Genomic DNA, 26237 nt, shown 5'->3' with positions numbered 1-26237 from the left:
ACTATTATTAACCAACGCTCACCAGCAAACTTACAGGCGTGAATCCAACGTTAAATATATTGCCACTGCAGTCATCGCACACATTTTAGTGCATATACTTACGAATAAGTCTTTGCAAAGGATAAGCTATATTTACAAAAAAATAAATGTACGTTAACACCAATTGAACTAGATTTTTATGGCGTGGTATTTTAAATCACAGCCAAATCTGAGCCCTATTTTTCACCAGTTGGCCGCGAAATTACATACATGAATAAGAAATAACATTACGCAGGATTACATTTGATTGGCTTTAACATTTTATTAGCGTCCATTATTCAATTTACATAAGCACAGTCCATTGTATATTATAGCGCGGTACACACCTTGCTACATTTTGCAAACGTAACACGCTGGTTAAACATTTTACTGCACAACAACGCAAACAAGAAGTGTGTACTATTAATCACCTTAAAGGAAAACTCATTATGTGTAATTAAGCTGAGCAACTTAATTACATGCAACTCGTCTGATAAGCCAACAACCCGAATGTCACGGACACACACAAAAAATGGGACGAACAGCAACACTGGCCACAATGAACTTTGCGTGTAATTATCCGTGATTAAATACCGCCCCTGCTCTAGCCAATACAAGGTGATTGACTTCAAGTGGACTTTGCCATTCATCTCGTCTGGCCACAGGGCATGGGGAACGATGGGGGGGAGGGGGGGGGGTTCCTTTGTTTTCACCAGATGTCTGGTCCACGTTCGCTGAAGGCGAGGGCCGTCTTGGCGTTTGGACGTGGCTGGGAAGTCTCTCTCGGATCACGGTGTGCATTCAGTGCTCCCTGGGTTATGTGTTCGAGGCAGGCACGCGCAACACCCACCGACAGCACTGAATGTCAAGCGAGATCCTGCCGATTGCTTGCGAGGCGGGTGACTCGACCGCCGCTGCGGTCCACACTCCGGAAAATACTCCACGGGTTACTAAAGAGGACGCCAGGCGGCTCGCACGCGTTGTGGGGTGGAAGTTGTTGTTGATATCATTGCTGCTGCTGCTGCCTCTGCTGTGCAAATTAACACCAATCCCCCGCCGCCTCCCACCACATGGCGTGTTGTCTGGGACTCTGGTCATATATCCTCACATCCTTATGCCTGCAATAAGCCAAAAGTAGCTGGCTATAAATACCTACCAGGCTCGCCCGAGGAGGTATGGTGAAACGGTCTATATTTACGTCAAGGGATATGCCACGATAACCGTGACACGTGCTGGCGGGAGTGTGTGTTGTGCTCGTGCGACGTGGAATGAGCGTTTGTGTCATCGTGCCATTTGAATGTGATGCTGGAAGTGCAGGAACATCTCGGGCTGACTGAGAGAGCCCTCCAGTCATCGACCCTTAAGACGGTTTTATCGGTAACAACCAGGGCGGCGAATGCTAACAGTGATTTGTTTTTGGAGAATTTTATCTCTCGATCACAAATGTGTCCCGTTGATAGTTTTTTTTTCATGAGATCTATTATTTTTAAGAGTATTATAGTTTGCTCGATCGACAGTGATATTTTCTTTCAATAATTGTAAGTAAAAAACTAAAGAATATATATAAAATAGGTAAGGTATCGATAAAACAGACAGTATGTACACGAAGCATTCTACCGCTGGTGTGTACTGCCGAGGAACGACACTGCCTATGATGGATGCTGGCAGCATTCGCCACCCCAAGTTGTACCAACCAACCCATTTTCGTTCACAGGCTACGAGAGATTTTTTTGCTAAGGTGTGCCCGCCAGCAAAACGGAGTATTCCCGGGGTATGGCAAGATCACACGGAGCAGAGGTGGCACACGGTTGTCTTTTTTTTACCTTGTGGTTTTCAATAGCACCATTATCCAGGCCGAGAGGCAAGGGCCGTTATAATCTAGTAGGCAAAGCACGTACTGTGCCTCGGGCCGACGAAAACGAAAGGGCCTACGGAAAAAGAAAATTAACAAGTTTTTTCGATTGTATGAAAAAAATGTAACCAAGATATCTTATTGAATAAATATATGTATACAGCAAGGATGGGAACAGTATTTCAAATTAAATCTGCTTATCTGCGGCACACAGCGCGCTCCCATCGAATTAAGGCACAGACTAAATAATTAACGTATCTAGGGTTTTGGTGTTACATGTTATTTATGTAGTTTATTGTAAAAATTCGGTCACAGTCCTTGTGATCACTGTTACCTTGCAATTATGGCTTTATTTTTTGGTGATTTGGAAAACGTTTTTTGGTTTGGACATGTTTGTTTTGTTGTAGTACGGAGTTAGACTGATGGCCTTAATCTAATTTTTTGTGGTTGTTGTTGACTTGCATCCCACTGGGATTTTTTGCACACAGCATTGGTGTACGGTGCTTTTTTCAGGAATATTTTTGCTGTTTTTTTCCATGGATTTTCTGTTTGCAAAGTTACATAGTCACTTTAAGATGTTTTTCTTGTTCGTGTTTTTGTTTGTTGTGGTTGCACCCGATTCAAGAGCCGAATGGCTCACAGGGCTATACCAAAATAAACTGAACTGAACGACATCTGTCCAGCGGCTGGGCGAAGTTCGCGTGAACCAAGCGGAGTGACAGCAGCGGTAGTAATGACATGGGGCAGCAGCAGGACCAACTGTAGAAAGTTATCACTATAGGCCTACGAAACAGAAGTGCCTATAGGGCCTTCAAGAACCGAGGGGCCAGTCAGTAACAATCAGTTGGAGTCCCCTCGAGCCGTTGGGATCAATAGGGGCGGAATTCTTCAATTGTAACCCTCCGTGCTCCCACAAGACCAGTGCAACAAAACTAAACTAAATCCGTACAACTCAAAAGTGTGCCTGGTAAACAAAGAAGACTTTGGCTACACCTTGTAAAGGCATACCCTGCTATTATTTTCTTGATTTGCACCTAACCAGACCAGCACTTTTTGCCTACATCCACAGGAAAAAAATGTTTTACCCACCCACCCACCCAAAAAAACACACACACACACGCGACCACTCCTATCGGAAAAAAACATTCCTCCGTCTAGGGACCTTTGACTGATTTAGCCAAGAGCTTTTTTTTTAGTTGCTGCCTTCGAAGGTCAGCTCACACAGCCCAGATGATTCAATAGCTTCGACGTAACTAATTTGAAGGTGCAGAGCTGCGCTGAACCACGTGAGTTATTGGACGAAAGAATGACTAAGCTATGGGGGCGGGGATGATGCATAGTTCTGACTGCGGAGCCCACCCAACAGCCTGTGGTGGTGGAGATGGTAGTGGTGGTGGTGATGATAGTGTTGGTGGTGGTGTGAGTGATGGTGACAGCGATGACCACAACAACGAGCGGAGTGCCGGGTGCCTAAAGCGCGGCAAGTTTGGCGCAGTGGGGAGCACAGATGGTGCATCTGTCAGTGGTCTCAGTCGGTTAACCCGTAACACCTGGGGTCTGTTCCTTGACCTCCTGCCAGAAAGCCTTCCTCATGTGGCCTCAAGCTGCATCTAGCGTGGCACAATCACTGTGGTGATGTTACCACCACTTAGTAGTGCATGGCGGCTGTTGATATTGTTGGTGATGGTGGTGGTAGTAGTAATCATGATAGTGGTAATTGTGATGGTGTGTGGTGGTGGTTGTAGTGATGGTGTTCGTGATGTTCGTGATGATTGTGGTGGGTAGTGGTAGTGATCGTGAAGGGTGCTGGCGGTGTTGCTAGATGATTGTGGTAGGTCGTGGGTAGTGTTCGGCTGCCCTTGTACCCCATCCATACCGAAACACTTCATTTCGCTAGCAGCATTTCAATTGTGAGTCCATAACAAACAAAATGCCCAGTGTTACAGCAAGGGGATTTACAGTGATTAAAATCCAATTTTTGTGCGTATGTGTGTAGAGGCACTTCTAAAAGGACAATCATCTCACAATATCAGGGTTGTCGAGGCAACCCACAACACTTACAAAGCAATGCAATGCAATGCCTGGGCCAGCACGCGAGTGCAGACGTTCCAGTTGCCATGTTGTGGCTATCCGTGCATGCGTCTGCCCTCTGAACCCTGGCTTCCGCCGTGTCCTTCTCCCCCTCTCCATCTTCGCTCTCCCCTACTCCCTCCCCCAATCCACCCTGAACCTTGTCCTGCTCCCTTCTCTTTTCCATCCCCCTGCGCAGCATGCATCTGTCTCTCTTAGCCACCTCCGCTTCACCACGGCACGGTGATGCAAGGCAGAGGCGAGCGCGCGTTCTTGTAAAAGTTTCTGGCCCAACGAAACCAAGTTCTGTGGCCGCCTTGAACGTCTGCATGCTGTATTATGCACGAAAAACTCCTCTCATCCGTTACCCCTATTACCCACGAGTCCTCTTATCCGCAGGAGCCATTGGGTCCACGAAAACTATTGGCAGCCCTATTTCCCCCCCCCCCCCCCCCAGTTATATATTTTTTTCATATGGATAAGAGCAGCAAATGCATCGCAATGTCTGAAAAATAAAGGTTTTCCCCGTGGATGAGCAGAGCCAAAAATAGCGGATAACCCCACGCACAATAGCTTCGGCCATGTCGGTAACTACATATAATCACGGACTGGAGGAATTTCTCCTGCGCATCAAATTCACCGTGAACATCCCACTGCATGACACCGTGTAAAGTTCACAACTGTGCTGCTGCTGCTGCTGCTCTTGCTCGCTGCGGCCGAAACTTCGCCAGGGCCGGCAACACGAAGCGCCCAGATACGGTGCATGCAGCAGGCAGCAGCAGCAGGAGTGGATTATATCGAAGGGGGGTTTGGTGGGAGGAGAAAACACCGCCGTTGCAATAGAAATACAGTACGCATAAATCATGTATCTGCGGGTGGTGGCAATGCGGCCCAATCTCCGGTATTTCTGGTGGTGGGATCCTTGAGCAGGGTGGGGTAGTAGTGGGGGGGGGGGGGGGGTGTAACGGAGAGCGCGGAGAGTCCACTGTAAGTCATCGCTGCGACGTTGGCCCAACACTACGGGGGAGACCGGGTAGTTACGTTTCACGATGGGTGGGAGAGGTTTAGAAACCAGCTCCAAGAAGCGTTGGCCCTGGCACACATCGCTGGATTGTCACGACGGGGGGGGGCTGGTGGGGGGATGGGGGGGGGTAGTCAGACTTGGCGGAGTGTGGCAGGTGGCGAGGTACAGTCAACGGTCGATGGTTTAAGGTCGGGAAGAACAAAACTCACCGACAGCGTTGAATGTTCATCGAGACCCCCGTTTGTGCGAAGCAACTGAACCGGAGGGCTTCTTTTTTCTCTCTCTCTCTCTTGAGGGCAGAGAAGCGTGATAACAAGCAGCCGTGGCTTCACAAAAAAACCCACGGGGGCCACAGCTGCATCGCCAGCCCCCCCCCCCCCCCCCTTTCTCTTTCACTGCAATCCGATTATTATAACAACAACAACCACTAGTGGGGGTGTTTTTTTTTGTTTGGCAACAATAATATATAAGTCCCACACCGGCATGAACTGGTGGCGAGTTGGTTCGATATTCGCGCGGTTTGTGCTGTAAGTATTTTTGCGCACGTGTGTTTCTCGTTTCTTGGTGTGAATTGGCGAACCAACCAACCCTTTCGCAGGCCCGGGTTTCACAGCCTCGACTTGCCTTCAGAGGTCTGCGTCCTGGCCAATGGCCTGGCTCCGGGCAGGTGCAAAGGGGGGGGGGGGATGTCATCTCTATGCCTTTTGAAGCGGAGCCATTTGTTAATTCATCGCGAAAGAGCCCTTTCTGCTCGATGGGGCCCTTAAGCACATTATCTGGATTGTCTTCGCGCGCATTACTGCGGGCGGGCATGGCAGAATCGTTTGAAGAGCATGCGAATTTGTTTCAACCCTTCAATAATTAAACTTACCTCTCGAAGGAAGATTTTGATAAAAAAATATATAATTGATCAACAAAACATGAATAAATCCATAACCGACAGACTCCTATCCACGTTTTCTGTCATGTTTCAATGTTGAATGCAAAGTGGTCAATTAGTTATGACTGATTATTGTACATTCCGTAAATTGTGGTAAACTATTGTGTTTTTTGGATACATGGTAAAGGTGTATCCCTGAAATATCTTGCTCACGGCACTGCTGGCAGACGTGCCTCGAGAACCGAACCCCTCCTAGCACATATTTTTAGGCCCTCTCTTCGACGCTGGCCAGAGGTCTTGGAGGAGGTGGCAGTAACCCACACTTTACCCCACCACACGTGACATGCCGATTTAACTGACTGTCGTCGAACGCATTGATACGGCTGGGTGGACAGAGGCGGGGTGGGTGGGAGGCAGGGATTGAATAAACTTGTGCCATTGTTTGAAACTGCCGTGCCGAGAGATCGAATGGAACCGGCGACCTCTGGATTGTCCAGTGCGCTCCCCCCCCCCACCCCCCGTGTTTAAGTAGAACAAATGTTTATGTTCGTTACAAAAAAAATAACACAGGTTATTCCTAAAACCGTGATGTTACCATGTTGCGTTACTTTTGTCCACGTGTGTGTGAGAGAAACACCCCTGTCACGTAAAAAAAGAATAAGCGTTCTTGCAGATGAGACCTCTCGCATGCTCCTGTGAGAAAGGGTCAGGTTACGGGGGGGGGGGGGCGATTTGTGATTACGCTGTGCCATTCCAGCATATGCTAGCGCTATTGTCAAGGCCGCAAGCGATGCACCTCCTGGAATGGATTGAGACCGCGTTTACAAGAGCTGCCCTGATTTGCAGTGGAGCAATGCCGTTTATTACTGCAGCGGGTGGCATTATTGTGTTGCCCTTGATCAAATAATTGTATCGGAACAAACTTTTTTTTTACGCTCTTGGATTTTAGCTGCAGAAACATAATTAAAAAAACGTTAGCTTCACATGTTGAGACTTTAAATATTTATCTAGCAAATAAAAGAATGATTGTTGTACTTTCTACATTTTGCAATTTGTGAATGTTTGAGAGTGATTAACAAATCAACAAAAAATCTTCGACCTTCATTATGAATATTGATAAATTTGAATTAAAATAGACTAAATGCTCGAAGCGTATCGATACGCTGTGCAGGCTAAGTGTATTACACGCAAGCAGTGCACTCAAACAATGTATACGGGAAACAACCCAAACAAAACCAAAACACGAGGCGGGCAGACTGAGCAGAGACGTGACATTGTGCACGGCCTTCTCAACCACCCTGACCCCAAGCAGATATACAAAGGCAAAGGTGCAGCCCTGCAATTCACATTCTCACGCCACTGCTGGCAGAAGGGCGTCAACTAGAGGGCGCTCTACAATACTAGAGGATATTTGGCCTATTCTTCCACGCTGGTCAGACGTCTTGGAAGAGGTGGGAGTACCCGCACTTTACCCCACCGCACGCCACTTAACGATCAACTGGCTGTGGTGTTACCCATTTATACCGCTGGGTGGACCAGAGGCGGTGGTGGGGACTTAAGAAGCATGGAGCAAGGTGACTTGGACTGTCACGTTCAATGATTGAGGCGGCATCGACACCTCCGATGCATGCAACTGGGGAAAGAGTGGGAGGAGCAGTGGTTTGTGGATGGAGGTGAAAATGCAAAGGTCGTGGTGGTGAAACATTCCGGAGAAGATTATAATGAAGAATTAATTTGTGGGCTTTACAGAGTTGCCTCGTCTATGAGGCCAGCTCTGTAGCCCAAGAAACACGTCCTCGGACATGCCCGCGGCTGAGCTCAGACGATGCAAAACAACTGCAATATTGTTTCTGAAAACAATGCTGCCCGTGTTGCTACGTGCAACGTGAGCTGCGGCAGTGAGTAAACAATGAGAGAATCCAGATTGGTGGGGTTTGTCTAGCGACACAAGAAAAAGCGGAAAAGAGGAAACTAATCCTGAACAATACTTACCTGTATTCTTGGTTCTTTCGGTAAAGTCACGTTGAAGGGAAACAATAAAATATATAAACCAATAAAATTCTCACGATGTTTCCACTGCAACACAAACAGTCATCATCAGGTGTGAAAACCAATGGCAAGAACATTTGAAAGAAGTGGCAGTTTGTATTTATTTATTTTTAAACGTTAGCACCACGGATAGCGCTTTGACACTTTGTTTAGATGGACGAGTCCATTTATGTTCGGAAAAGAGGAGGGGGAAGATGAAAAATTAATGTATGTTGTCTGAAAGCCACCGTAAGCGTGAACAATCAATTAAGACCCGAAATGGTTTATCAAATACTTCCAATGATTGCTAAGCCAGAATCCATCTTCTCGGTTGAAATTGTCTCTGTGTTTGTATATGTGGATAGCCTCATGAACGAATCTCTCATGGTAGCCAGATGGCTTGCAAAGAACGTCTGTCTTGAGGAAGTCAATGTCACAAAGCAGACCTTAAACACGGTAGGACCAACACCTCGGCCATGGCAGATCACTGTTATAATTCAGTAGGCTCACATGACATTGACTTCTCCAAGACAGAGGTTATTTGCAAGCCATCTGGCTACCATGAGAGATTCGTTCATGAGGCTATCCACATGTACAAACACAGAGACAATTTCAACCGAGAAGATGTATTCTGGCTTAGCAATCATTGGAAGGATTTGATAAACCATTTTGGGTCTTAATTGATTGTTCATGCTTACGGTGGCTTTCAAACAACATACAACATTTTTTCGTCTCCCCCCTCCTCTTTTGCGAACAAAAGAGGAGGAACTGTGAAATCGCTATCCGTGGCGCTAACGTTTAAAAATAAATACATAAATACAAACCAACACTTCTTTCAAATGTTCTTGCCATTAGTTTTCACACCTGATGATGACTGTGTTGCAGTCGAAACGTCGTGAGAATTCTATTGTTTTATATATTTAATATTTTCTTGTTTCCCTTCAACGTGACTTTACCGAAAGAACCAAGAATATGAATCACTGCAGTCACGAAAGCTTTAAATCAAAATGTAATACTTACCTGCTCATTATGAAGACGATAAACTGCATACCCCCCCTGTCCCCGCCACAGTTTTCAATGCCTGGCTTAATAATATATTTACCCACTGACCACACTACTGGACGGAGAGGACAGCACGATAATTTAACCATGGGCACGTGCCCACGTGTAAGGCCAAGCAGCGTCTGTGAGTTACGGCCGCGGTGTATGAGGGTCGCTCCCCGATGCCAGGTTGGCGATTATTCGAGCGTCGTGTTTTAGAAGCTTGTGTAGGGGCGTCGCCTGAGCTGAATCTCCAAGCCAACAAAAGCAGAATTGGGACGTCGGCAGCCAGTGTTTACAAATAATCGAAAGCAAAAAAAACGCCTAACCCTTTTAAAATCCTCTATTCGCTGGAGTAAAGTAAAAAAAAGAATAACATACATTTTAGAAATTCAACTTTAGCCCGGTGTGGTTAAACCCAGTTCACAATTGTGGAATGAAAATGGGCCTCATCCTATACAGTGAGGGAAAAAAGTATTTGATCCCCTGCTGATTTTGTACGTTTGCCCACTGACAAAGAAATGATCAGTCTATAATTTTAATGGTAGGTTTATTTAAACAGTAAGAGACAGAATAACAACAACAAAATCCAGAAAAACGCATGTCAAAAATGTTATAAATTGATTTGCATTTTAATGAGGGAAATAAGTATTTGACCCCCTCTCATTCAGAAAGATTCCTGGCTCCCAGGTGTCTTTTATACAGGTAACGAGCTGAAATTAGGAGCACACTCTTAAAGGGAGTGCTCCTATTCTCAGCTTGTTAGCTGTATAAAAGACACCTGTCCACAGAAGCAATCAATCAGATTCCAAACTCTCCACCATGGCCAAGACCAAAGACCTCTCCAAGGATGTTAGGGACAAGATTGTAGACCTACACAAGGTCCCCCTGCTCAAGAAAGCACATATACATGCCCGTCTAAAGTTTGCCAATGAACATCTGAATGATTCAGAGGACAACTGGGTGAAAGTATTGTGGTCAGATGAGACCAAAATTGAGCTCTTTGGCATCAACTCAACTCGCCGTGTTTGGAGGAGGAGGAATGCTGCCTATGACCCCAAGAACACCATCCCCACTGTCAAACATGGAGGTGGAAACATTATGCTTTGGGGGTGTTTTTCTGCTAAGGGGACATGACAACTTCACCACATCAAAGGGACGATGGACCGGGCCATGTACCGTCAAATCTTGGGTGAGAACCTCCTTCCCTCAGCCAGGGCATTGAAAATGGGTCGTGGATGGGTATTCCAGCATGACAATGACCCAAAACACATGGCCAAGGCAACAAAGGAGTGGCTCAAGAAGAAGCACATTAAGGTCCTGGAGTGGCCTAGCCAGTCTCCAGACCTTAATCCCATAGAAAATCTGTGGAGGGAGCTGAAGGTTCGAGTTGCCAAACGTCAGCCTCGAAACCTTAATGACTAGAGGAAACCTTAATGACTTGGAGAAGATCTGAGATGTGTGCAAACCTGGTGGCAAACTATAAGAAACGTCTGACCTCTGTGATTGCCAACAAGGGTTTTGCCACCAAGTACTAAGTCATGTTTTGCAGAGGGGTCAAATACTTATTTCCCTCATTAAAATGCAAATCAAATGTATAACATTTCTGACATGCGTTTTTCTGGATTTTTTTGTGCGTTAACAAAATTATAGACTGATCATTTCTTTGTCAGTGGGCAAACGTACAAAATCAGCAGGGGATCAAATATTTTTTTCCCTCACTGTAGGTGGAATGCTTTTGCCAATAACATCTGGCATCCCGGAAGTAGAGTATATTTGTTTAACAAGTCCGACCCTGCTGATGAGATCCAAGTGGTTAAAACCAGTGGCAGCATTTCCTTGTTTAAACAAACTGGATAAAATTGGTCTCGGGTGAAGAGGTGACTCAGTGGTTAGCTCACTGCACTGTCAAACCCGGCATACCTGAGTTCGATTCTCGGCCACGGCTAACATCAAATATCCAAAATGGACCTTGGCCCCCATTTCACTGATTTGCACTGACCAGCGCAGTGACATATGGCCAAACAATCCTTGCGACCAACACAGCGTTCGTAGCAAGGCTTTCATATACAAAGGTGGTTTGACAAAGGGTTGTCAACTATTAATATATAGCCTTGGTCTGCAAAATGCATTGGCTGTTTGGGCTAAGGATAAAAATACCCCACGTTGACAATCGAACGATATACTTACCCTTTTGTCATGTGACACTCTGCACTCACCTTGCTCAGACAGCGCTCTTCCACAAACCTGTGCCCCCCCTCGTGCGAAGTTGGATGAATGAGGCTCCGGGCATTCATCCCCCATGACCCAGCTCCCTGCAATGCACCACGAGGTATTACTGCTAAGAGAGGCAGTCATGCGCAAGGACATACCCTCCCGCTCCACCGCACCCCGCCCCCACCAAGTCCTGTCTCTTAGCAAAGCCTTGGCGGCCGGAGGGAGCCACCACGACCAGGAGAGGCCCTCCGTGACACTCAGGGCTGCATTAGCACAGTTCAAAGGTGGCCATGGGGCCCTCATCAGCGGCTCCCAGTGGGGACCCCGAAATCCATTAAAAGAGCTCCGGGATCGCTCAACACTCAAGGTCCAGGAAGCGTAAAATAATAATAATAGTAGTATATAAATAATAAATAAACGATGATCGCACCCCAATGCCGAATTTGGACAAAATTAGGTCGAAGATGCGCGCAGCGCCAGCAACGTCATGCTACAAAAGAAAAAAAAAAGAAGATGCAGGTGAGATAGTGCCGGCCAAATGATAGGCTTCAGCGGTTTCTATGCCTCGAGGCAGGGGAATTGAATTTGCAAGCGGGCGTTGTAACCATGGGAGTAAATATTTTCACACACCTACTTATTTTGGCAATGCTGCAGTGCCGCCCGAGAAAAGACGGTTCAGGCGACAGGGTGATAAGACCGTCAGCGAATTTCGTCTGTTGAAGCGTTTGTTAACGCACAATGTTAACTTCTCTGCGGTTTTGAATCCGCAAGTGGCAGCCCCCAGATTAAGCCTTACCGGCAGATTACATCTTATCGGCCGTGGCTTTGCTGGCTCAACATGACGCATTCATGCTCTGAGACTCAAGTCAAGTGCCTAATTTCATCTCTCGGGCAGTTGAACTTTTTTGTCGTTCTAAAACGCACGGTTCAACTGAGGGTTAGTGCCTGGCTTCCAAATAAAATGGCTACATGAACGGCATTTTTTTTTTCTCACAAACGAAGCGTTGTTCTGCCACCGCTGCCGCCACCGCTCCGTGTCTTTAATTTAGTACCTAAGCGAGCGCAGAAATGTCCACAACTCGATATAGCATTGAAGCCGGAGCTCGCTGCACATGTTGGCACGTGCCCGCAGCAAGTTCTCACGTCACACCAGCTTCCCCCGGGGCAGCGTTTCCCCAAAGTGAGGAGTCAGCGCTTTCGCGCCCGTTGTCCCGTGGCTAGGCGCTGTAAAAAAAAAAAAGCGGTTTCCTGCCGCCCGGGGAAGCGGACAGGAATTTTGGAGCGCCTGGATCTCGGCGAGGACGCTGGCCGGCTTCCAAGCTGGGGAGGGGGGAGGGCCCCCCAGCGAGCCGTCTCGAGGAAGTCACGATTCACGTGCAGCCAGATATGCGGCCATGCTGCTTTCACAAATGGTCGTTTCGGTAACACCGCCGGGACTGGAGGGAGGGCAGGGAGGTAGGTAGGGGCCGGGGGGAGGCCGCCCCCCCACCTGCCCCCCACTACCTGCACCCCCCTGCCCTAATGCACCCTGGACCTAAGTTTTGAATTTTGGGATAGTTGACCAATTCCTCTCTCGCTCTCTCTCGTAGCCCGTTCTCGCCCTCAAACCGCGGGACCTGTTGCCCCTCGCAAGATCTCTCTCCCTCTCTCTCTGCGTGGAATCTGAAAGTCGAGTAGAAAAACAGAGCTCTCACTCTCTCGCAGACAAAGGGGGCTGTTTGACTGTACAGTTCGCTGGTGATTTTTTTCAAGAATAAGAATCGGGTCTATCTCGTCGGCTCTGCCGGCAGTGTCAAGGAAAGGGCTGTAGAAGGGCTTGACGTTGCCCCTTTTCTTTGCTGGCTGCTGTCGCCGCGCGTCACAAAAAGCCCTAAGTTCTGCCCACCCTCTCGCAGCTTGACCCAAAACTGCGAATGTCTTTGCCAGTGTCGACGCTGTCTATTGTACGGAAGACAAAAAAAATGAAACCAAATAACGCTTCTTTCACGGGCGCCTGCTTTGTTCACGATATTATTTGGCAAAGCTCACTTCTTAACTCTTGCACGTTTCACCGTGGGTTTGGGGGGGGGGCACTGATGGTGAGGAGGAGGGTGTTACTGTTTTTACGATTTTTTTTCGTTCCTTGAGGGTACAAAGATTGTTTTCCTCTTTCTTTTTTTTTGACGGAATGGTTGGAAAAAAAAGAAGAAAAGCCACGGAATGGTTTCGGTTTTGTTTTGTTTCTGCCCGGTTCTTGAGGAAACGCAGCAAATCCGAAGCTGTGGGCCCCTCCAGAGAACCATTGTCCATCATCGCCGCGGCGATGGTGGCCACGTCAGGAATGAACGCGAGAGGCCGGGAGGAAGGATGCTCTAGCCAGCGCGGTTGGCTATGTAGTACGGTGCGAAAAAAGGTTCAACGTACAGAGCCGCCTGCTCGAGTATGAGCCAACCCCCACGTAGCATTTGCTGGTGGCGGGGGGGAGGGGCTGCTGAAGGCTCCCCCCTTCAGTAACCAGTAAACATGCAGAGTTTGGGACCAACGTTGGCCCAACGTTCTACGTTCACTGGGTCGGCCGCCCCTTCTAACTTCGTATAGCCGTCGAGAAAAAAAATCCTCGTGCATTATATTTAACACCGATGGAGGTTTTTCTCTTCAGCCTCTACTCCTTTGTGCACGCACGAACTGGGGGGAGGGGGGGGTTGGTTCGATAGAGAATGCCGGGGCAGAATGCACGGCAGACGAATGCCGTTCGCATCGTTACTCAATCTGTCCGACGGTTAACATTTGTTTAAAGTTTGGTTAACATGAATCTTGCCACCCCCCTCCCTGGATTTGTGTATGCCTCCCCACACCATACGCCAACCCCCCCACCCATTCCCCCATTTAAACAAGATCACACCACAGGGCTGGCGTGTGCGGGGAAAACTATTCCAACTAATCGTGCGCCGTAGAATAAAAAATCATAACGGGACTACCAGCAGCCAAGTAATATGCAATTTGTGGTGCTTAACCTTTGTTCAGATTTACTTTATGGGTTTTTAAATGGCTGCTTACACGGTTACCCGCCAACTTGGGCGTAAAGTTTTTTTTGCATTTTATTTGCGTTCAATTCTTCCTCTCATTTCCTTCGACCCTGCGCTATTAATCTGTCGCGCTGTCGAAAGCCGTTCATTACCGTGGCGATGTTTAGTATTTCTGACGTACATATACGTACATTCGAACTTCTATCGCACCGTACATAGCCAATCGTGAGTTATTTGCCCCCCCATTACTGTGACACCCTGGCAGGGACCGAACAAAAGAGTATTGACACTCAGTGCCAGCTTTCTTGAGTTTAACAAGCATAATAACACAAATAATTATAATATACTCGGCTGCCTAACTTGTATTGCACTCTGGCACCTTCCACTGTCTTGATGCTCACCGGTAAGACGCTCAACCCTGTGGTTACTTTGTTCTTGCGGAACCTGTTTGCTGTTCATGGCGATTAATGCCATGTTTCAGTCGCACTGGATTCGTCGCTGTTGGAATCCATTTATAGGCCTCAGGACCTCTCCTTAAAACGAGAATTCTGGTCTCATTTGGCCTGCAAATGGTCTTAAATAAAGCAAAATGAATAATGAACATGAATAAAAAGTGGTTTATAAGACGTTGCCCTCCATAAATCTCACTGAATGGGCAAATAAACAATTGTGCTTACGGACATTGGCCACTGTGCGTCTGCCTTGTTTTTTTGCTGTCAAATATGCATACTGGCTGGCATTCTTGCCATCCACTTGCCCGCCACTATTTAAATTATTCAAAGTGCAGCAGCGTTAGTGATGTGTGTGTGTGAATATGTATCTGTGTGTAGTAGCACAGACAGAAAAATAGGGGGGTGGTAAAGAAAAAAAAGATTTAACTCCAGGGTTATCAGTGTATGCTTTTTTGTTACTTTTAGAAATATACGACTACCCACTCACGGCAATGCACTTTATTTAGTGTGCAGCAGTATCACAACAGGCTGAGTTAGACACGAACATTTTATCTTGATTTGACTAACATTTAAGTCAGTTTGACTTTACAATCCTGAATTCGTACAGTTGGTTTGACCGTCCCTGAAACGCACTGCTTTTGAACCTCAGTGGTTCTCGTATTTACAAAAGCGTCTAAAGTGCGATCGACTGCATCCCAAGACGTAGCGCCGGAACGCCACGCGATATTTATTTTATGTCGAACAAATTATTTGGTGATGTTAGTGCTGCATTGGTAGTATATTTTTTTTTATGTAACATTCCGTCTTCACAGCACGTTGTGAGGTCACAGAGACTGTCTGTCGTAGGCTGCAGAAAAAAGTGGGTCTTATTCAGCATAGAGGTTTTTGGGTTAAATTGCGTAAACACAAAATTAACAATTCAAGAATGTGGGTTTACTCTCCAACACACAGGTGTGCTGTGCTAGTAACGAATCGGCATGCGTTGTTTACGTGACAAACCTTATTAATTAGCTGTGTCGGGTGGTGGCGGTTTTAACGACACATTAATATTATGCGATCTAACCTATTATGGATAATATTGGTCGTGAAAGCCAACTACGTGTTAAACTGGAAGGGGTCTTGATCCAGGACTTGACCAGAGTCTCAAAGCCCCACCTACAGAATCCTCCGCTCAGCCTAGACCCAGTGTTTCCCTCGTTATATTAAAGAGGCTGGCATAATCGCTTACTTATGTATAACGCTAACACTGCCATTCGGTCAGGAAGTCAGCTGCTGTTGTGGCCCCTTGCTTGATGATTGAATGCAATGCCAGTCGCAAGTCAGACCCCCCCCCCCACTAGCAATTAAATGACTCGTCACAATTCACGATTGATTACGATGCAATTCAAGAATCGATTGAAAAATAATTAAACTCGTATTGTTTCTAGTTACTCTTTTTGCGCGCTTTAATTCTGTGAGTTTGCTGCGCCCAAACGGAACGCGAGCAATGCAGCTACACGTGCAGTTTTGAGTAACCTGTTACATCATCGTAAACGCGATCAATTACCACCCTCGCTGCAGGCGTGACAATCAATTTTTCTAGCGACGCCTCGACACATCGTTCCTTGCCGATGGCAGTCCCCGTCACGGGCATCCAGACGCGGGGCCGAAGGATGAAATGCGAGCGCGGGCAATGGTAGGTAGGTGGGGGGGGATGCCACTGTTTAGAATTTTTCAAAAACGCGAACCGTCCGCCAGCCCGCCCTTTGTCCCTCCTTCCACCCCCCCCCCTGCCCCCCGGGATCTCCCTGGCTCGTAAAGGAGGAGGGACGAGACGACGCCTCGAGCTCTGAAAGGGCTCACCCCTAACCCTAAAAACCTCTCCACCTGTCCCGCACCCAGGCTGCTGACGAGACGGCAAATTTAGTCAGTGCTGCTCGCCGCTCTCCCCCCACTGGGCTGGCATTCTCCACACTTTGTAAACAAGCGTTTACCCTCCACCCACCCTCAGTCTGGCTGTTCGCAGAATTTAGGAGAGCGAGAAATAACACACACACACACACACGTCACGTGCTGTAACATGAATGCCAAGGCTGATGAGATAAAGAACAATCCGTGGCATTAGTAGTTAGCCCATTCGCGTCCTCGTTCCAAACCCCCCCACCCCACCCCCCCCTTTTAAAAAGCCGCGCGAATTCTCGCCGAGCTCGTAAGCCCTTCTTTATAGCGAACAAAAAACCGCGAAGGTAGCGCTCGCTATTTTGGTTTTTTTTGGGGGGGGAAGGGGGGAGGAGGTGTCGGTTGACTTCACGAGTCTCCATCGTCGGCCAGGCGGCCATGAGTCACTCACGCGCCCACAGGAGTCCGCGTGCAGCTGCGCGAGCGTTAAAAGCGCAGCACGACGGCACCAGCCGTCAGCGTGGGACCCCCTCGGCTCTCTCGCTCGACGACGGCGGAGCGATCGCTGGAGGCGCGAGCGTGGGCCCCCGTGCCGCGGCGCCTACCGCTGCAAGCCCCTGCCGTAGGGTTACTCACCGCGTGTGTTTCTCCCCGATTAGACGCGCGGCTGGGAAAAACAATGAAGACGATTGTGCGTCAGCATAACAATGTCGCGGTGCATGCGCCCCACGGACGACTCGGCGGCGGTGCGATACGGGGGACGTCGCGTTACTCACGCCTGCCGCCCCCCCCCCGCCGCCCCCCCAGTTCACACTTTATTAGTTTAAGTTATTTAAAATCGACTGTCAGGGAGTGTGTGGCTCTGATGATCGACCAAGGCAGATGTGGCGTGTGGTGAGACGCACGCAGCTGGCTGGTTGACGCTTGCGAGTAGCTTTACGATGCGAGCGACCGAATTTAAGATGTGGACAGCTTATGTGGAAACTGATTCATCACAGCCATCCTGCCAGGACAACCCACACCCCCCTCCTCTCCCAAAGGAAATGAGACATCCAATAAAGGAACATTGCACAATGTGTAAATGTGTTATAGTGTCCACCGACTTTCCCCTTTTTTGTTAAGTTCCATTTGTCTTCATCATCTAAACCTCTCTAGCAAGGAGCGGGTGATTGTGCTTGTGGCTTTGTTGTCACGTCGCTCTGTGGGATGCTTTTTTCTGTTTTTAAAGCGGTCGGCATTTAAAGGAACGCGAGATAAAAAAAAAGTGGACAATACTCTTCTCGCCGTTGGAGTGAGGCAGGAGGACTCGTGTGGTTAGTGGGTTGATGACACACGGCCCTCCCTGTGTTGAGTCACTGTCTGTGAAGTCGGTATTCAAGTCTGCTGCGATGTGTGCTGTTCCAGACAGTTTGTGGCCAATAATTTTTGTTACTCATCCCGAAAATACATTTCGGTCATTCTCAATCCTCCAGTGGATCAAGGCGCCAGCCTCCCCCCCCCCACCTAATGCCAAGGTGGTCACGAGGGGTTCGTTTTGACCATACTCCACCACGCTGATTTGAGTGCAGGCTGGTGATGGTGTAGTGGAGAGGGAATGGCAAGCAACGGTGTTGATTACGAGTCGCCACTGATGTTCGCCGTGTCAAGGGAATCCAACTCGGGTCACTGGGTTCGCAGCCCTGCGTGCTAGCTAACCAACCTGCACCACCGGCCCATCCGCCATTATTTATATACGATACACACACAATGTTGCTTTAGTCGCCGTGATGCATTTAGTGATGAAACATTTACCATTTTAGTTTTTGAATTATTCAAATTGTAACACGTCGTATGGTTGGGACCGGGCCTAAAATAAAACCACGGCAGTGTTCTCCGAGTCACATGGGGCACTGTTTGCAGATTTCAGTGTTTTTTTTATTTTTTTAAAGCAAACGTTTCTCCCCCTCTTTCACGTCGGCGTTCATTTGTCACTGTCCAATTCATTATAAATAACTAAAACAGCATTTTGTTGCTCCCACTTTTATTAATAAACCGCATTAACCTTTTGACAAAAAGCGGGTCACCCCATAATGCGAGCGTGCATGTTTTCTCGCTGGGTAGCCCTCACCTTAAGACATCGGCCTCCCCTCTCGCCCGCCCGCCCGCCCGACAGAGTGCAATTACGCAAACGCAACCAGACTGGCGATCCGACTACAGTGAATCCCGCAGACAAATTTCATTTGTGGCTGAAAGTACAATCCCCCCGCTAAAATATATCCAGCCTCATTCGATGACGGTTACGAAGGTGGGGGGGGTCAATAGAAAACGCGTTGTTGTTTCTTTCGGGATTAGCACAGTTGCCGTGGTTGTGGCCAGACCAGACGGCAGGGGTGCTGGGAAAAGGAGGTATGCAAGGTCCTGTGAGACCGTGAGCATGAGAGGTTAGGGGTCATATTTGGACGTCTCACCTGTGCCGAAAGCATGTCGCCTGGAATGCAGCCTTGAGCCCCTCCGCTTTCTCTGAACCCTGGTGCAGGGCGAGATTTTGGTGGCAGACTTTTAAACAAGCAAATGTCTGCACTTTTCCACCGTCCCATCATCCCCCTCCCTGACCTCCCCGGATCCCCCCATCACCCAACCCCTCCCGCGGCTCTCCCCCGGGCTATTTTTTTAAAAGCCGACAGCCGAGCCAGGGAGCGTGGCTCAGTGGCGATGAGCGGTACATTACGCAGCCTGCGTGTTTTCGCCGGAATAGGCAGCCTAGTCCGTGTCGCACGCCCGTGGCTTAATCTGCGTCTCGGTTGTAACCGCGATCCCCTAAAGGACGCCGCCACTTTGTTGCTCGTTCGTACAGGTCGTGGAATTTTTTTTGTCTTTGTTTAATTGCAAATTTGACAGTGGGTGAAATATCGGAATCGTGCGGTTGGTGGTATGGTGGTAGTGGGGGGGGGGGTGGATTGATGCTTCCCAAAAAAAATATTTTCGCAGGGGAGATGCCCAAGATGGGCAAGCGTTCACAGCGCGGGGCGATGAAACCTGTCGTTTGTCAGCGACACGTTTAAAAAAAAAATTGGTGATGCTGCGTCGTCGGCCGGCGGTGCACAAGCGCAGACAACAAAGAACTCGACACGTTCGCCAATTGCGCTGCACTGCAGTGGAATAAATATACAAGAGGTGACGTGTTGGGCAATGGACATTCTTCATTAACAGATATTTCTGTAGAAGGGGCCATTTCCCGAAACGTCGCCTATAATATAATTGTTCCTCTGTGGGGGAAGCGTAATTGCGCGAATGTGTGGATTTTTTGTTGTTGAATTGTTCGTGACTACATGTATGTAAATAAAAGCATACTACGTGTGCCATTGCTTAGCGGTTTAGTGATCACGGCTCGCAATTTTAAGCAGAAATAAATACGCCCGCCGTTTCTACGCAGAGCCTTTGGGACGCTGCTGCGTTTAAGACGCCGGTTACTTCCACATCGCGTTGATTTATATTGCAAGAAATTTTATTTTAAAATATATACTATATATACCACTAACGGAGTACTAACTACGCGTGCATCCGATGCAATATCATTAATGAGGAACGCACACCTTATGGTTTATTCAGAGCGTTTGTAAGTCAACGTACATTGATCGAAAGCTCGTCGACCCGGAGACCACCGCACGGAGACATCTGCAAAAGACAGAGAGACGACGGGGGTTGAGGCATTTCTTAAATGCGCGTGGTTAGTTTTTTTTGTTGAACACAAATAAAATAAAAAAATCCCCTCCGCGCCTCCCCCCATCCCAAAAAAAAAATCTGTGACCAATTCCCCGCCACCGCCGCTGCCGGAGAGTGCACGCGGAGTAACGCTCCTCCTGCTCTCTCCCGGCGAATGAAATCGCCGGGCGGGTCTTTGTGCCTTGAGCTCAAACCCTCTCCCAAGCCCTGCCACCGCCTCCCCCTCCATCCTCTCCCCCCCCCCGCCCCTTTGTGTGTTGAGACGGACGGAAGGAGAAGGGGGTGGAAGAAATAAAATTTAAAAATAAAATAAATGCCCTTGTTAAGTTGATTTCTTTTTGCTTCTTTTCTCTAAAAACCCGCCGTTAACGAGCAACTAATTACGTGACTGGGGGGGGGCTGGGTGGTGGTGGTTTGGAAGGTGGCTGGCAGGGGGGAAGGCTGCAGTGGGGGGAGGGGAAAGAAAAAAACAACCACAACGGAGCGGATTTCCAGGAAAAAAAAATTCTGGGAACAAGACGGCTAATTCTGGGCACCTCTTCGTTTTGGCTGCACTACATTCTTGCCGGTGCAACATTCGAATTGCAACATTTTTTTTTCGAGGGAGGGTGGGGAGAGAAATTAAACAAAAAGACCACATTTTTGGGGGGTTTTTACAATAAGACTTGGCTGAGAAAAAATATATAATTGCAGCTTTTTGTAACGAGCAGAACCGAGTGATTTTGTTGCGTGTGTGTATGTATGTATGTATATGTGCAAAATGCCCCCCCCCCCCTCTTTCTCCGTCCGTCGTCTGCGGAAGCCGTTTTCATTGTCTGCCCTGTGCTGGGGGGGATGTTGGAGCTCTAGGAGGCGAGGGGAGGGGGTGGCGTGATGGGATTTGGGAGCGGGGAATGGTGTGGGGGTGGCGGCGGTGTGGGGCTGGAGTTGGGTTGGGGGGAGGGAAGAGGGGCAGTGGGGGAGGGGGCAGAAAAAAAGGGGGGAGGGGAGGGTGGGGGAAGCGGTGGGGGAGGGGGGGGGATTAGGAAATCGACTGCTGCAGACAAGAGTCTAGAATTCCCGCCGCTAGCAGTCGCCGGTGCGGCTATTCGGGAGGCGGAGAAACGCGCCGCCGCCGCCGTCTGGTTTCGCTTTTCGCCAGACAGCCAGACGACGTCCCGGCCTTAACCCCTTCCTGGCCCGGCAAACACACTCCCACTCCCAACAACCATTTGTGTGCCCTTCAACGAAGGGACAAAAACAATAAACCCCCCACCCCCCCCCAGAAACAACCCTTCAAGAATAGGTGGCGCTTCTTCGGGTGGGTGTGCATCTGTCGAATCCATAACCTGGCAAAAATATATATATTGCCGCCATGCGTTTTTCGTAATTATTTTTGGAGCGGAAGAATTTTTCGCATGCATGGAAGATGCTTTGTTTCTTTTTTTTGTTCAATGGTAATTATTTAAAAAATAAAATAAATAAATATTATATATCGGATTTGCAGACATTTTTTTTATTGCTTTGTCTAGCGAGCTCAGCCAATGGGTGTCTTGCGGAGGGATGCAGACGGAGCCGAAGGTCATTATGATTTCTAGATTTAATCATTATGATTTCTCAGAATTCTGAGATGGAGGTGCCCCCCCGCCAACACACCCACCTCCCCCCCCCCCCCTCTATTTTGTCGTAAATAACTAATTTGTTAAATTTTAAGCCCACGGATTAAAATGTTTTTATTTCAAATTTCACGCCATCGTTATGTTATTTATCTTATTTATATTTTTGTTTAAAAAAAAACCCCGAAAGCTTGTGTCCGCTACCTTGCTTGCTAAATTACTTACAACACCGGCACCACCCTCCGAACCAACAAAAACCACAATTTATGTAATTTATGTAATTTTACAAAACATCGCCGTTGTTGTCGGGCGGTGCCCTTCGCCGCATTGGGAAAAAAGGAAAACGTTTACAATTGTACGATGTGCGATGCACCTCAATCTCCCACTTGGGTTAACGAGCGCATGCGTTCCGTGATGCCCGCATGCTGCCAAACCCCCAACCCCCCAACCACCTCCAACCCAGCCCTCCCTCCCTTCCCCTCCCTCCCTCCCAGACAGGCCTTCGACAGCATATAGTGGCCCCGCAAAATATAACTGGGGCAACATTTAAACGGCTCGTGATTTTGCACGGCCGTTCTTTGTTTGAGCACGGGGTCGACTCTTATTCAACAAGAGGTGGAGCCAGTTCACCAAATGGACACACACACATAAAAAACCCCATCCTACATCGTCCACTAAAGTATTATTATTGTTGTCACCGAGACACAAACGATTCCTGGATATCATTTGCCATCGAATGTATGTAGTTTATTCCAGAGCGTATCGGTTTAATTCCTTTGTTGCGTGATATTTATTTATTTATCAATATCATTACGTTTTAGTCCGCGGACGATGAAATAATAATAATTCAGGTGTGAATTCACAACAACAAATTGCCGCTCACCCATCATGAGCATTACTTAGTAGTTGTTGGAAAGCAAGAGTTATGTCCCCTTTACAAGATGCAAGTCGCGGTTGCCGGTCATTTCAAACGCGTTCATTAATTAGCCCTGCAGCGTTAAATACGAACCGTTAACAACAACAACAAAAACCACCCAGTACGCAACCTCACGCTCTTCGGTAAGCGAGGTTACGCGTCACGGCACGTTACGGCAGGGCGGATGTGTTTTTTATCACATTATTTTACCGGGACCGATTGTTTTTTTGCGAAAGCGAAACAACACCAACAACAACAACGCGTGGGCCACGCATGTGTCTGTGGACACACCTCTGCCCATTAGGCAAATGAACCACATTTACCAAGGGCTGGAAGCTAACGAGCCGATGACGCGCGCGTGCGCTCGTGTCTTCGTCGTCTTCGTTGCATTTCGCGCACGTAAATTCACGCTTCGTTTTGGCTCACTGCGTTTGTGCGTAGAACTTCTTTCGTGCCGCACGTAGCCGGCCCACGCTTTTAATCGGAGGTGCGGGGCGAGGGTACAACGCGCGTGTATTCGTAATTCCTGGATGTCGCACGGAGCATTAAGGATATTTCGTTGTTGCATTCTGATCGGTACGGCTACTGCTGTGAACATTTAAAAAAAATATCGGGGGTTTTTTTTGTTCCATCCATATACAGAGCCGAACCTCAGCACTTGCAAATTGTCTCATACAATCTAATCTCTTTACACGTTATGGTGATTGATTTTTTTGGTTACATTTTAGAATTATCCACTCAATTATTTATTGGCACCACCACCACCATTATCACCGCTTTTGTTTTAAAATCACAAACCAACGCACACACACGTACAAAAGAAACGTACGCACACACTCCAGACATACCTACCTACGTACGAGATAACAAGAGTGCGGCGTGGTAATTCATTATTTAAATATTATGTAACGCTAAGGTAGGCGGCGAGTGTGTACGTGCGTGTGGTGATGTTTGTGTACAACTGTGTGTGTCTGTGTGTGTCTCGCTCACAAAGACAAAGATATCCCCTCCCCACCGTCAAGCCTGCAGTGGACTGTTATGAGCAAGTGTCCGCGAGACCCAGACAAAAGCGTGGAGGAGAATTGCTACAAAACGCAACAATCCACTCGCTCACTCACCTCTTGCTCACAACCCCAACGTCGCTTCGCCCTGGCAGATTTGAATTTTTTTTTATATTCCGGCCGCTCAAGCGACGGGAAGCCGGCGAAGAGTTGAAACGGCTCCTCCTCCTCCTCTGCGAGTCTACGCAAAGGGGGAGAAAGAGAGCGAGAGACGAGTGGGGTGGGGGGGAATAAGTAACGGAGATAGAAAATAAAACAACAGTGGCGATAATTACCGACGAGCCGCTGTATAGAAGTCACTCGGCGAACGCGATAGACAAATCGACGGTAATTAATCAGCGGCTGTCTCTTTTCTCCCCCACCCCTTTCTCTCTTTCGAATGCGGTTTTAGCAGAAGCGGCTTCGGCTTTGGCGATTTCTTTGTGACGTCACGGCCCCCGACGAACCGCCGCCTCTCGTTTGGGTGTTGTGTGTGTTGTGTGTGTTGTGTGTGTGTTCAGACTGCAATCTTTGTGTGCGCCTGAGTTCCCCCCCCCCAACCTCCTCTCTCCCAACACCCCTCTGCTGCCAAATTCTTATTTTACAAACCCCCTCCCCTCCCCGTACATATTTTCTAAGCCGACAAAACAACAAAAAAAGTTGCTCGCCAGCGTTCGCGCCACTCTTACCTGCCCGTCTCGTATCTTCGAACGCCTCGGCCCCTCTCTCTCTCTACCATTATTGTCGTCGCCGCCGCTGCTGCTGCCGCTGCTTCAGCTTCAGCTGCTGCTGTTCCCGTCTGGCTCCAGTGTCGAGTCTGTGCGGATTCGCCTACCGCGAGCCGGAGAGGGGAGACACTCTGTGCTGGGCTACAACAACCGGGGCTGGGTGCTGGGGTGGAGCTATGTTCGCGACTTGTGGGGTTGGGTTGAGTGGGTTGGCTGCCGCCTGCTGATGTTGCTGCTGCTGCTGCTTGCTCGCTGGTTGTAAGCAGTGGGGTTATAGCAGTGGTGGTTGGTGAGGTTGCTGGTCTGGATAAGCCGAGGAGACAGGGCGGACCCCACAAATCTCGAGTGACGCGACGACACCTCTCGCCATTGGCGGAGTTAACAAAAAAAATAGAGAGGGGGGGGGGCATTGACGCTCCGTCTCCCATTGGATGGCGCGCGGAGGCCCTCACAGCCCACACTCGCCGGGGCTGCTATTGGGTAGCGCTCGCCTGAAAAGTGGGGAGCGATGGATTGGGGGGGGGTTGGAGTGGGGTTGGTTGGGTGAAGTAGGGGTTGGGTGGAGCGGAGTGGGGGGCTGGTGGAGGGAGTGCAGACGGAACTAAAGAAATGTACGTGTGTGTGTGTTGAGACGGGCTTGTGCGTTTCAGACAGGATAATGAGTCTGTTAATAGACGATTGTCTGTCTGTCCCGGGCCTTCTGTACGTCTGAGCATATTTGCGCAAGGCTCGTTTTATGCAAATCTCGGCCAAACATTTACGGCGCTTATGCATCGCTATATATAGACGTGGACGGCATCGATTAAGAACCGCTACTGGTACAATTGACTGGCATGTCTCCTCCCCAGCCCCCTCCCCCCATGGTACACCCCTCCCCCCAGCCCCCTCTTTGTTGACTAGAATGTATTTAATGCTGATTCGTGTGTCATTGTCTGCTCCGTGTGTCTGGCGCTCTGCGAAGCCTGTTGGTCCAGCTGTGTACCTTTGTGTTCGGCCCGCCACAGTACGTGTCTGGCCATATTGATTGTCTGGCCCCCGGCCGGTTTACAGAGAGCGAGAGAGTGAGTTCCTGGTCAAGCTGTCAATGACTGCGGCACATTGCAGCAGTAGCACGAAATAAATATAAATTAGCCCTAGTGGCTGGCTTGCTTCGTGCAGGTCGGCAGATTTTCACACTTTTCCATACCACCCGTTCCGTTCTCGGCATTGCACTGTAGCCGGCCGGCGCCACACACACACACAACACACATGTAACACAGAGACGCGCGCGTGCACGTGTGTGTCTATGTACGTGTGGATTTTTTTTGATTGTAATATTGCGTTGGCAGCTCAAACAAATGGAGAAGGGGCATTGCCCGAAACGTCGCCTGTTTTTTTTTAATGAAAATAAAATATATATTGCACTGACTCAAAGACAAAGAAGGTCTCCCCGGTTTGAGCCTTTCCGCACTGTCGGGGAGCGAGTGCTGTTTGCGAGCGCCACTGAAGGTCGGCACTGTGGCGCACGAGGGAGTGGGTAGCCAGCACCACGCCCGGCCTCCTTTGTCTCTCCGGTGCTGATGTTTTACACACAGACACAGCACCAGAGGTGCTCATTTGAGACCGAGTCGACCTAGGCGGCAAAAGCAAAAACAAATAATTCACCGCTATCATTGACCCCCGTGCGCTTGAAGCCATGCAACTCGGCTCGCCGGCTTTGTAGCGCAGTGCGCTAACCACGACCCCCACCGCTCCCCCGCGCAGCCAAAACGCGATGTGAAAGTGGCGGCACGCGATCGTGTCTGCAGAACG

General features: G+C 48.7%; 1 protein-coding gene across 4 annotated transcripts; it reads right to left on the bottom strand.

The window, feature by feature from the left end:
- Nucleotides 1-276: 276 nt before the first annotated feature.
- Nucleotides 277-24799, bottom strand: LOC116944874 (uncharacterized). Of its 4 annotated transcripts, none has more exons than XM_076068816.1 (6): nucleotides 24408-24799; nucleotides 23797-23920; nucleotides 20075-20119; nucleotides 18913-18971; nucleotides 16917-17132; nucleotides 277-11228 (listed from the first exon to the last, which is right to left on the bottom strand). In XM_076068816.1, the coding sequence occupies exons 1-5, from the start codon at nucleotides 24455-24457 to the stop codon at nucleotides 16952-16954; spliced, it is 459 nt and encodes a 152-aa protein (XP_075924931.1). In that variant the 5' UTR covers nucleotides 24458-24799; the 3' UTR covers nucleotides 277-11228; nucleotides 16917-16951. The 4 variants fall into 4 exon arrangements, with proteins under 4 accessions (XP_075924931.1, XP_075924932.1, XP_075924930.1 ...); XM_076068817.1 differs by having other exon boundaries at nucleotides 17102-17132; XM_076068815.1 differs by having other exon boundaries at nucleotides 277-17132.
- Between the last annotated feature and the right edge of the window lie 1438 nt (nucleotides 24800-26237).

This window comes from Petromyzon marinus, chromosome 22 (genome assembly GCF_048934315.1).
Source record: "Petromyzon marinus isolate PM22_M1 ecotype Great Lakes invasive population chromosome 22, UKy_Petmar_22M1.pri1.0, whole genome shotgun sequence".
NCBI lineage: Eukaryota > Metazoa > Chordata > Hyperoartia > Petromyzontiformes > Petromyzontidae > Petromyzon > Petromyzon marinus.
The sequence above is the reverse complement of the archived record's forward strand: the minus strand, read 5'-3'. Positions and strand labels throughout refer to the sequence as shown.

What these genes read in the sequence shown, in the direction of transcription:
- LOC116944874 (XM_076068815.1), bottom strand. Translation starts at nt 24,457, where the DNA reads ATGGTAGAGAGAGAGAGGGGCCGAGGCGTTCGAAGATACGAGACGGGC. An exon ending in CGAAGATACGAGACGGGCAG is followed by an intron (nt 23,921 to 24,407) that starts GTAAGAGTGGCG and finishes CCCTTTGCGTAG; the next exon opens with ACTCGCAGAGGAGGAGGAGG. An exon ending in GCGACATGCTTTCGGCACAG is followed by an intron (nt 17,133 to 18,912) that starts GTGAGACGTCCA and finishes TGTTTTTCCCAG; the next exon opens with CCGCGCGTCTAATCGGGGAG.